The following is a 12313-nucleotide window of genomic DNA, read 5'->3' on the forward strand; positions in this document are numbered from 1 at the left end:
ATTGCCACACCCCATTGGTATCCCCATTGTAAAGGTAGGCGATGGTTTAGGACGCGGGTCTGCTGGATTCGAACCCTGGCTCTGCCTGCAACTGACCATGAAATGTGGGTCTTATTACTCATCCTTTTTACCTTCAGTTTCCTGGCCTGTCCAGTGGCGACACCTCTCTCAAATAACTAAGACAGATACTGCAGGTCAACTGTTCAGCACAATCCTGGGCACTCCGCAAGATTTCAATGAACTCGAAACTGCTGTTATAATCTTGGAGATGTAGAAACATAAAGAAGCAACTCAGCTGGTGAAGGGACAGGCAATGAATGATGAGTGAAAGCCACAGATAGAGTCTTGGGGTCCTACACCCCACTTAGGCGGTCCTGGCGCCCTCCCCCACCCTCATGAGAACAGGCCTCCCTTTGTCGAGAAGAGCTTCTCGCTGCAGAGTCAAGCTGACGGCTTGACAAGCACTGGGTGAGCTTCCACAGCAGAACGTTTCCATTTTATTATCTGTAAACTCTTCTTTGGTAAAACAAGAAACCCAAAGAGAACAGGAGCACGCAGAGCACAGACGGCGAGGAAAGGGCAGGGCCCTGCACACACGGGAGCTGGGGGAAGACAGCTACACCCTTAGCAGGTGGCGGGTGGAACTTGGGCTTTGGGGGCAGGCGGCAGCGGGGGGAGCGAGAGGGAAGAGTCCACTCTGTCGGACACAGAAGCCGAAATCGTACAGCGAAGGAGCTCATGCATCACAGCGGAGAGAATCGGGGCCCTCCCACCTGCGCCCCAACACTTCCATGCAGGTGGTGACCCACCGCAGGGAGCGCGTCCATCTGGGCAGGACTGAGTGGAGGGGCTCCAGGGCAGCCCGCGGTGGCCCGTCCTCCAGCTCTCCGTTCCTGCGCTGCAGGCTGCGTGTGCGGGGTGCAGGGGTGGGGCAGGGGTGCTCATGAGCTCTGGGTCTGGGTAGAAGTGTCGGGGCAGCAGGGGCAGGATTTGGGGGAGGTGGAGACGCAGCCCCTGTCCCCACTTTACACAGGGGGCTCGCTGCAGAGCACAATCTCCAGGTCCTTGCGGTAGAGCTTCCCCGCCTCGGCCAAGGACATGACGCTCTTTCTGTAGCTGGTGAGCTGTTGAATGTTCATTTCCTAGGAGATGCAGGGAGAGGGTTAGAGCAGGCTCAGGGGATGGCTCCAACCAAAGAAGCCCCATGCGCAAGCACACCCGCTGGAACCTTTCCCTCACCCGGTCCCAGCGTTAAGTGGCTTAAAGGAACACAAGACACAGGCTTTGAGTCAGCCAGGCCTGGGTTAAAACCCTCTTTCATTTCCTGGCTGCACAGCTTTGGGGGAAAGGAGTCAACCTTTCTGAGACTCAGCTGCCTCACCTGCAAAATGGGTACACTAAGAGTAGTCACCTCATTGAGGTGTCACAATGATTACATAGCACAGTGCCTGACACACAGCAAGCCCTCCAAAGAAAGCAGTAGCCACTGTGATGACTGTCATTATCTATGTGTAACTTGTGTGTATTCCTCTATGTCACTGGGCCTCCTTTTACTTAAGGCCAATCTGGGTCCCTGCAGGTGAGGAAGAGAATGCCAGGAAAGCCCCCTGGCCTTGTCTTCAGGCCTCCTGGGCCATGTGTCCCCACATCGCATCTGTTCAAACAAGGAATTCTAAATCCTGTCACCTTCAGCAACAAAGCTCACCACCTATGGGCTTCCTGTCATGTTCAGACGCCACTAAGGCAGATGTCTTGTGAACGCAGGCGTGCAGTCTCTTAGAAAATGGAGTTCCAGAGTAAACAATAGCAAGCCTCATGTTGATGATATGCTATATGGTAATAATTTTGGGTACAAGTAGCCAATAGGTTGGAAATATAACAGAGTCATCAACACTGGAAAATCACTTAACAACTTTCCTTCCCTCCTTCCTTCCTTCCTTTTCCCTCTCTCTCCTTGCTTCCTTCCTTTTCCCCTCCCCCTCATCCCCCTCCACTTTTTCTCCTCCTGATTTTGTTCTTTCACGTTGACACATGGCAGATACTCTTTTTTTAATGCTTCTCATTCCAGGCCCATGGCCATTGCCTCCCTTCTGCTGGTGAGAAAACTGCGGTACAGTCATCTCACAAATGTCCCCAGTCCCCTGCACCCTGGAGTCTACTTATTGACCTGGTTTACTGTCCTATCACCTCTCTTTCAGTGCTCAAAGGTCTTTTCTTTTTTTTCCCCATCATTTCAGAACATCGGGACATCCCCCCCGTGTTACTGATTTCTGGTTTGGTGCCACCAAAACCCAAGGGCACCCTGCAAGCATCTCTAGCTCTAGGTGGGCTGCGGGGGGTGGGGGGCATCTTCCCTAACGTTGTGAAGTCCCTGGAAATACCACCTAATTCATAACCCTGGGGTGTGCCTGAGCTATCTGCCACTCAACTAGGAGCCAAGGAAGGGACGCTGGATATCAATTAACCCCAAGCTTGAGACAATTCCCACAGTGAAGGTGGCCATGAGAGGCTTAGTGGCATGAGCGGGGGGAGGGGTTCCTTACTTTCTGCATCTAGAAGTTTTGCTTAAAACTGGGGAAAGCTGTAGCGAGTTGCCATGGCCTCAGGAGTGCTGTGAAATATCGAAGTTCTATCCCATCAACCTGTGCCCCCAGGATCCTCAAATATTAATCGGCTCAGAAACCTTATCACAGCCGGTGCAGGCACCAGCAGCACGGAATGCGCATCTGCTGTGGGTTTACCAAAAATGGCCTTTCGCTTCCCAACTCAGGTGCTGCTATTTATAGTCACGCAGCTCGCTCTTTCTACTGGTTCGATCCCAGGTGCCAAATGTGGAGCTTGACACAGGTGGCGCCTCTCAGGTAAACAGCGTTATTAATATCCTCTTCTCTACCCGTCAGAGCTGCCTGCAGACCCCGGTACCTGAATCTTTGCTTTTGTTTCCGTGGAGTCAACCTGTGCAGCTCTATGAGTTGTCCCTCGTGCTAATCAACAAAGAGCCTAGTTAGTTGGTGGCCAGGAAATTCGGGTCACTCTGAGATTTAATGTGTGCCTTCAGGATTTATGAACCCCAGGTGTAAGACAGGGCTTTAGCAAGACGAATGAAGCCTCATGAACATAATTACACTTACAGATCTTTTCTATTCTGGTGCCCAACACTCCTTGGCCACCTATAGGCACATCAATAATTTTCTCCTAGAATTTGGTCCAGGAAAAAAGTTTGCTGAGTTCCAATACCTGCTGTGAGCACTTCCTTCTTCCTGAGAAGTATTTGCTTCCTTATTATTTATTTTCTACCGCTTTCAAAAGCAATTGTAGGTACCAAAAAAAAAAAATTGAGGATGAAATAAATGAAAGCTGATATTCAGGATAAAGATAAAGAGATGAGAAAGCACTTGGAGAGAGAGACAGACAGACTCAGAGGCTGAAGTGAATTTTTTTTTTTCCTGAAATTGAGCATTAAATTTAGCTCTCGCTCAGCAGCCAAGGCAGTTAGACAACGCAAGGAATTACAGAGCTTTCAACGTCTAATTAAAGAAAGCAGCAAAACCATTTGCTCAGAGGAAGACATTTTTCTGGGAGGTGAAGGAAGACAGCTGCCAAGGCTTGTCTCCAGGCTGCTGTCCCGCCTGTCCCCTGCCACCCAGTGCACCACGCTGAGCCCACCTGGAGGGGCTCCCCGGCTACACCCAGGGGGTGACAGCAGGCAGAATAATGCAGTTCACTTCTCTACCTTGTCTTTAAGAGGAGCAAACTTTGGTGGCTCCTTTTGGCCCCAACCCCAGCTCCAGATTCTTCAGTTAATCAGTTCAGAATACCCTTCACTCCCCACTGGTCCCTGCCCTCCAAAATCTCTCTTCGGGTGGAAAGTCTTTTTTCTTGGCAATTTGGCTAACACTTCCGCACGCAGGGCCATGTCAAAACTGCCCCTGCTCTCAGCAGCCAGCAGGTGGGGGCAACCCCAGTGTCCACGGATGAGCAATGGATAAACAAAACGTGGGACGTTCACACAGTGCAATATTATTTTGCTTTAAGAAGGAAGGAAATACTGTCACATGCTACAGTACGGAGGAACCTTGAGGACATTGTGCTAAGTGACATAAGCCAGTCACAAAAGGACAAATACTGTATGATTTATATGAGGTACTTAGAGTAGTCAAAAATAGAGCCAGAAAGTAGAAGAGTGGTTGCCAGGGGCTGGAAGGAGGGGGAATGGGAGTTTGTTGTTTAGTGGGCACAGGTTTCAGTTTTGCAAGATGAACAGAGTTCTGGAAATGCATGGTGGCGATGCTTGCACAACATTACGAAGCTATTTAATGCTACTGAATCGCACATTTCAATAGGTTAAGATGGTAAACTTTATGTTATGTGTATTTTGCCACCATTAAATTTAAAAAAGGAAACACCAATCAGTCAGTCAGAAATAAAACACCAAAAAAACTGCCATTGCCTCATTATGGCAGATCAGAGGGGGGCAAAAGGCAGCTCAAGGTATTTCTTTCCACCTCTGGCTCTTTCGCCCCTCCTGTGCCCTGGGGACAGGGGCCCAGGCCTCCGGGCTCAGCGCTCACCTTCTTGTTCTTCTCGTACAGATCCTTCAGCAGGGCATCCAGCTCGTGCTCATCAATGTAGCCGCTCCCGTCCTGGTGATGATGGGGGCAGAGTCAGTGCGGAGCTCTGGGGCCCGGGCCAGCCACCCCACCCACCCCAGGGAGGTCTAAGAGTCCAGCCTTCCCGTTACTCTGTCGTCATGACAACATAACGCGTCCCTCCCGTCTTTACCCGTCATGGGGTCGCAGGAATGGGCAGTTCAGTGCCGACTGTGGGCAGCCTTTTGTTGTGAGGGTTTTCATTGGCATTGAAAATACACATGAGGGTCAAGAAGCATTTAGTTAATTCTCTGGGTCCAGGGGCTATTTATGGTTTACCTCCAAGCCTTTGATTACAGACCGCTGGAGTCACGTGGGCAGGGCACGGAAAGGGGACGGGGGTTAAGGGGGTCATCTCACTCCCACTTTCTAGAGAAGCAGCTGGCCCTCATGCGAAAGTGTGAGCTGGCACCAGGTGGCACTTAATGTCTCCTCTGTGGCCCCACCCCAGCGCTGAGCACGACCCTCTTCCACTAGTGATTCCTGCCGCGTGTCAAAGAAAACAAACCCTTGGGCGCCATGGGCCACGGAGGGGGAAGGACGTTTGTCCTCCCACGCAGCAGCAGATGCTGCAGGGAGAAACCACAGCCCAAGCGGCCCCGCTGGAAAGCCCACCTGCTCCTGCGGATGGAGTCCGGCCCTCTGGCCGGGCCTCCCTGGTCACAGGGCTTCTACTTTCCCTTCCACGCCACTGTCCCTCTTACCTTGTCGTAAAACGTGAAGATGGCGTTGAACTCCTCTGAGGTCAGCTTCATGCCCTGGAAGGACCAAGGTATTAAGGACAGAAGCAAAGGACCCAGGGTGTGTGTGTGGCGTGTGATGTGGGGGCTGTGCGTATGGTGTGTATATGGGGTGTGGTGTGGAGGTGTGTGCATGTGGTGTAGTCTGTGGTGTGTGTGGTGTGAGGTGTGTGTGCAGTGTATGTGGTGTGTGTAATGTGTGGTATGTGGGGTGTGTGTGTGATGTGTGGTGTGTATATGGTGTGTGGTATGCGTGGTGTGGTATGTGTTGTGTGTGGTGTGGGGTTCGGGGTGTGTGTGTGTAGTGTGTGTGTGGGGTGTGTGGTGTATGTATGGTATGTGTTGTATAGTGTGGTTTGTGTATGATGTGGGGGTGCGTGTGTGGTGTTTGGTGTGATGTGGGTGCATGTGTGTGGTATGGCATATGATGTGTGGTTTGGTGTGTATATAGTGTGTGTGTGCTGTGTGGTGTGTGGTGTGTGCTGTGTGTGTGTGCTGTGTGTGCTGTGTTGTGTGTGGAGTATGGTGTGTGTTCTGTGTGCTGTGTGTGTGCTGTGCGCTGTGTGTGCTATGTGCTGTGTGTGTGCTGTGTGCCGTGTGCTGCACGATGTGCCGGGGGCAGGAGGGAGGCGGGGCTCGGGTCCGACGGAGGGGGTGGGGAGGGAGGAAGCAAAGACAGCAGAGCGGCTGTTTTACCTGGAATTTGAGCAGGAAGTTTTCCTGAACAGGCAAGAGTCTGGAAAGAGAACGTTAATGGAGATTAGGAGACAGAGCACAGGGAGGACAGCTCGGCCTGGGGGACGCAGAGGCAGCGTCTGCAGTTACGGAAACGATCTGAGCACTTTGCAATCAGGAGTTATGGAAAGTTCGAAAAGAGGGAGACAGACAAGGCAAGGTGTTGACGTTCCCACTTCCATCTGGCTTTGTCCTGAGCTTGACACCCAGACATGCCACTTTCCCCACAGTGATCTCAGAGATAGGGATCTGCAGGGTCTTGTTACAAGTGACACTGCAGGGGCGGGGGGTGGGGTGGGCACTTACCGGGACATTTCCGAGAGGCCCAACTTGCCATCCCCGTTCAAGTCAAACATCCGTAGCTGTTGGGGACAGAAAGAGGTACCTGGGTTATTTGCTTTGACCTTGCCCTGCCATCTCCCCTTCTACTGCAGAGGAGAAGAAGGGGACAGGTGGCATGTGCTGTTGCCTCCTCTGAAGTCACCTGGAAACCAGGGACCAACATGGTCTAACTCAGTCATGAGGGGGACAGCAGGGACTTGGTCATAGCTCTCTCTCCCTTTTCGGGCACAGTGGGCCAGCCATAAAGGCCCCTGCCTCTCAAGTTTATCCTCTCCTGGAGCTGCAGAGGTTGCCATGGAGACAGATGCTCCCAGCCTCACACTGGCCCAGCTGTCAGCTCAGCGAGGACCTCAAACGGTATGCGGGGCCATGAACTAGTACCCTTCTTGCCAGCCACCACTGTGAGTCACTTCACCTGGGCCTGAAGGATCAGCAAACAGAAGGCTCTGCATACCAGAGTCTCAGGGACCTGGGGCTCATGTTCTGTGCCCCTGGGGAGGAAGGACATTTGTGTCCACTCACTATGGTCTGGGTGTACTCCTGGAGCTTGGGCTCATCGTATGGTCGGTTCGCCTTCTTCAGCAGGTCTGACAGGAACCCCTGGAAGACAAAAGGCCTCTTCAGAGCTCCTGACCTATTCGTCCAGTCCTCATTCATTTACTTACTTGTTCAGTCAGTTAACATCGTTTTTGGAGGTCTGCCACTTCCATGGCTCAGCCCGTATCATTTCCTAATCCTGTAACACTTGGGGCGTGACTCTGAAAGCCTTAGTGGCTCCTGGGTGCAACTTGCCCCACAGAACAGGTGGTAGAGACTGGCTGTGCCTCCCCAGAGCCCAGGACACAGGGCTAGGCTGTGTCTGGGGATCACTGGGCACCCAGGGGAATTTGGGGGTGGACCTACAAGCTAGAATGCCAAGCTTCTGGAACTGCCTGGAAGATGCCAGTCCGGGGCTCTGGGGTGCAAAGCAGTGGGGTTTGGTTGAACTCTGTGGCCCTGCAGCTCCAGGTTACTGATTTCACACGGCTTCTCTGAACAAGCCCAGCAATTCAGTGCCAGGACGGGGTATTCCTAAGCAGACCACAGACCCATGCTTCTCATCCGACATCCCCTCCCTCCCCGGGTTCCTTAAACCCCCTGCCACTCTGGCCTCACACCCTCCTCAAGGCGCATCCTACCTTGAGCTCGTTAGCTTCGATGTAGCCACTCCTGTCTGTGTCGTACTTCCGCCAAGCCTGCAACGGGAATAATGTCAACCTATTTGCAAAGACACATGGAAATCTATACACCTCCTTCCACTTCCCTTTAATGCGCCAGGCAGGGTCTTGATAGTCAAGAATATCAGAATGGGATGGGGTCACAGAGAAGGTGTAGCCCATTCCCTTCTGTGTCACAGAGGAAGAAATGAGAGAAAGTGTCTTGGTCAAGGTCACACAGAGGAGGAGAACTGCTTGGACAAGGTCTCCTTGCTCTAACTTGGTGCAGGCCTGGGTCCTTTTCTGGGTCCTCCAGGGTTGATGCTTTCTAAGGCGCTAACCAGGCAGCTTCTACCAGGGCCAGAACAAGGATCTGATGGATCTTGTTTTTGCTGAGTATATGAGATATCTTTTTACTGCTCTAGAAGCTTCTCATTCTCTAGGTGGGGGCTACGGGCAAGAGGAAGAACCTTCTGGAAGGGGCAGGAACAGACTTGGTTGCTTTTCTCTGTATGCCCTCCTCCCTCCTGCCATCGTGGTGCATATGGCGGCCACGTCAGATGCTGAAGTAGAATTGGTAGTGTCATCAATTCTTTTTAGACTACTCCCAAGCCAAAGGCACTCCCCTACCTTTCTGATAAAAAGCATCCCATTTCTTTTTAAAGGCAACCACCCATCTCCCACTTTCAATCCATATGGTCCAAGGGAGGTTGACCCATCTTCAGTGGTAGGTTGTGACCGAAACCTGGCCAGTAAGATACCTCTTGGATCTCATCCCACCCTGGTTCTGGGCTCTGATCTGAGTCCCAATTATTTGCTGCATGTATTGGATCCCTGTGAGGAATCAGGGCACAGCCTGCCGACCACAGCATCTGGGGGCTTGGGCTTTATCTCTTTGATAAAGAGAAGCAGAGTTTTAGCAGGTGACATGGGCCTGACCACCTCCTTCCTCTCTGTTTTGGCCATCTAAGCAGAGCAGATATTACACAGGAGAAACAAGGAAAAATAGTTTTTCTGGTCTTAAGACACATGACAACTTGTTCACAAATTCTTCTCCCTTCCAAAGGGGGAACCTAATTCCTCTTCCTTGGATGTGGGCTGGACTTCGTGACTCACTTCTACTGAATAGAAAATGGGAGATATGACAGTGTGTGGCTGCTGAGACTAGGTCATAAAAGGTATTGTGGCTTCTTTCTTGCTCTCTCTTGGATCACTTGCTCTGGAGGAAGCTGGCTGCCATGTTGTGAGGATACTCAAGCATGCCTACAGAAAGGCCCAGCAAGGAACTGGGCCTCTTGTCAACAGCCATGCGAGTGAGCCATCTTGGAAGTGTTGTGTCTTCCGGCCTCAGTCAAGCCTTCAGATGACTGCAGCCCGGCTGACATCTGGCTCGTGATCCCATGATGGACTCTGAACCAGAGCCACCAGCTAAGCTGTTCCAAAATTCCTGACCACAGAAACTGTGATATAATAAATGTTTGTTGCTTTAGGTGGCAAAATTTGAGGGTTAATTTGTTATGCAGTAATAGGTAACTAATACAATGGTCCTAATAAAAAATGCGTGTGTACAACTGCTCTGAAACTTGGGGCTTCTATGCAAGCCATCTGGTGGCGACAAGAGACTGTGATGAGAGGGGAAGTGACATGGAGAGGGTGCTGCCTGTATCAGTGGCAGAGGCCCGGAGAACCCTGTTCCCCCAAATCTCTGGTCTGTTTTGGCACTTCATATTTCTTAGATTTTCTTTGAAGTTTTGTTTCCCTGACTTTTCTTTCCTTCTCCCTGCACTCCTGAACACCAGCCACATTTGCTTTCCTGAAAGTCAGCAAATCCTAATCCTTTCTCTAATTTTTCTTTCCTGACTTCCTCAGTTCTCTGCCTCGAGTGCCCGTTTTATTGTCAGGAGTGTCAGGATATTTACAGTTTACTTCGATTTTATGGAAGGGTCTTTCTTTCATGCCAGCAAACAAGGCCAGGTAACTTTCATGGTACATTAGTGTTGGGGCTCAGGAAATTTGGTCTTGATTTGTTTTTTTTTTAGTTATGAGACATGAGCAAATCCAAGCAAAAGGGTAGACTTGTACTGTAGACAACTCGGGTTGAGGGTACTTGATTAGAAGAGTGTCTTTTCTCTGGAGAAAAAAAATGCCTTGGATTCCATCAAAATACTCCTTCCTGCGCCCAGCAGGGTGGCCCTTGAAGAGGTACTAAGAGATGTGTGAGGGTTTCCAAATATGACTTCACCAACAACCTGCGGGTACACGGTGCGTTAGCATTTAGTTCATCTCAGTTGAGTCTTGACTGAGAAAAGAGGCAGATACCCGCTACGTAGCCTAAAAGGGAGATGACCTGAAGGGACCCCAGTCCCCACACAGAGCAAAGCACCAGGGCCACATTTGCAGCCGGTCACCCTCCCACTTTCCCCCTCCCTCCCAGGGGGCCACCCTGCCCCCGCGCTGGCTCTGGGCTCTCTCAAACCTTCCCTTCCCCCAAGCACCGCGAGTGCATCCATCATGGAATGCATCCTCAGTCTCTTTTTTTTCAAGGAAAAGAGTTCAAGAGACCTGCACTTTGTGAAATCTCAAAGAAATCCCGAGGCGTGGATAAAATTAGAAGTTAAGATGTGCTGAGCCCTGGGATGGGAACTACCCAAGAGCACAAGGCTTTCACGGCTACCGGGACCGTTTCATGTTTCTGGCTGATAAAAATGGAGCAAATGGGCACGCCCAGGAGGGGATGGTATTGTATGCACAGCAGGGTGGGGTCCCGTGAAACCTGGCGGGGGTGTTTGCTCTGTAGTTATGCTGGACCTAGAAGGTTACAGGCACGTAAGAATATGGAATCATGTCAACCACACAGAGGGAAACCACCAATATTCTGAGAAAGAGAAAGAAAAAAGAGCGGGGAGAGGGAGAAGGGGAGAGGTAGGCAGGAGCTTTTTAGTGCCTCTTTAAGCATCCCTGCCCCCTGCAAGCTGTCACCAACCTGTTTCCAGATCAGAGGGGGGAAAGAGGCCAGTCTTTGGACTTCCTTCTTTCAAGAAAGGAGGGGTCAGGCATAAGGCTCCCTTTTCTACATACAGAAAACTTGATACTCACAAAAGTAGCACCCTGACAAGTTGTGAGTATATGCAGAACATTTTCTCCCAGACAGGCCGGAGAAGGACTAAGAACAGAATCTAGAATGTCAATGCCCAGCTTATGGAATCTTGCCGTCTTGAAAAAACCGGGAGAAAATCCTTTAGAGGACCATAACATTCCACCTGTATCTGATGCCCAGGCAAGCTGCCACTTCGAAAATGACTCTTCCACCCTGAGAACTGGTCCTCTCTAGCCGACTTTCTGTCCACGAGACGAACTCACTGGCACGCGGGAGTCTGGGCTGGCTCTCCCGTCGTTTTAGGCAGTGAATCATGGAGAGTGGATTACCGGTGGCTGGAGATGGATTTAGCCCAATGAATGGCAGTGACAATCACATTGCAGCCAGCCATGATTTATCAGAGCAGGCAGTTTGTGTGATGGGTACGGGTTGAGTTTCACTCTGAGGGACACATATACCGAATGGCTTTGGGGCAGAGTCCCACAGAAAGAGCAAGAAATAATTGGTAGTTTGCTGGACATCAGGATAAATAATATACTTGGTTGAACTATATGGAATTTCCAATTTTTATAAATAAAAAGTTGTTAAATATCAGCAATTTCGTGTGGTTCAAACTATCGGTAGACTGTTACTCAAAAGACATTTGAGTTTTAATGTCATATTTTCCATGAGGATCTCAATGAATTGCTGTAAAGGGTAAAGAGGGTGATGCCCATTTTAAAGGGGGCCACTGAAGCCCAGATCACAGTCAAAGATCAAATCTGGAAGATTCTGGAAACTGGAAATTTCCACTGGGCTTTTTCAGCTTCAGATGGTACCTAAGTCTGTCTTTCCCAGGCCTGCTCCCTGGATCTCTGACTCTGAGGGACACTAACGTTATCATTGGGTGGGGGGAGATCTTGGCACTAAACTGAATGAAATGGGTTTCTTTTACTTGCAGGATTTCTTAGGATTATATGTAATACGCAAACGTCCACGACAAATACCCAAAAGGGAGATAGATGAAAGTATTTCATCTTTCAGCATTTCCCAAATGGACTTGACCCCAAGTTTACTTCTTGTCTTAGTCCCCACACTGTAACATGCACACACATCACCTGGGCATCTTGTTAAAATGTAGGTTCTGCTCCAGTGGGTCAGGGAGTCTGCCTTTCCAATAGCACCCAGGTGACACAGATGCTGCTGGTCCATGGACCACACTTTGAGTAGCAGAACTCTAAGGAGTTTAGCATCCCCCAGGGACCATCCCCAGGCAGGGGAGGAAGGCAGGTCCCAACGTGCAGAGAGAGGGCAGCACCTTGGCCTCACCTCCATAAACTCAGCGCTGGAGCCCACGTGCTGCCTGAAGCAGAGAAGGAAGTTCTCTTCGGTTGGCAGGATCTGCGCCAGCTGTGGGGACAGAGAGAGTGACACCAGCGTTACAGAGGGACCTGCTGGGGGCAGAGCAGACTTTCCTGTAGGAAGGATGGGAAGAGCCAGTGGTGAGGCAGCGTGGGAGTCACACTTGCTCCACATTCCTTCCTTCCTTGGGAAAGGGGCTGGTAGCCCTTCAAA

At 50.7% G+C, this 12313-nt stretch overlaps 1 protein-coding gene across 2 annotated transcripts in view; it reads right to left on the minus strand.

Annotated features, from left to right (window-relative positions):
• Window positions 1-471: 471 nt before the first annotated feature.
• The window catches only part of CALB2 (calbindin 2), a 28119-nt gene continuing 16277 nt past the window's right edge, over window positions 472-12313 (minus strand). Inside the window, exons 4-11 of one of the 2 annotated variants that reach the window (XM_069456454.1) lie at window positions 12068-12148; window positions 7645-7701; window positions 6989-7066; window positions 6431-6486; window positions 6086-6125; window positions 5354-5407; window positions 4572-4643; window positions 472-1142 (exon numbers count right to left, since the gene is read on the minus strand). In XM_069456454.1, coding sequence (XP_069312555.1) covers window positions 1026-1142; window positions 4572-4643; window positions 5354-5407; window positions 6086-6125; window positions 6431-6486; window positions 6989-7066; window positions 7645-7701; window positions 12068-12148 — 555 coding nt within the window. In that variant the 3' untranslated portion in view covers window positions 472-1025. The remainder of the gene's footprint in view (window positions 1143-4571; window positions 4644-5353; window positions 5408-6085; window positions 6126-6430; window positions 6487-6988; window positions 7067-7644; window positions 7702-12067; window positions 12149-12313) is intronic. The other variant, XM_069456455.1, reaches the window with a different exon arrangement.

The sequence above is a fragment of the Eulemur rufifrons genome, chromosome 23, assembly GCF_041146395.1.
Source record: "Eulemur rufifrons isolate Redbay chromosome 23, OSU_ERuf_1, whole genome shotgun sequence".
NCBI classification, from domain to species: domain Eukaryota; kingdom Metazoa; phylum Chordata; class Mammalia; order Primates; family Lemuridae; genus Eulemur; species Eulemur rufifrons.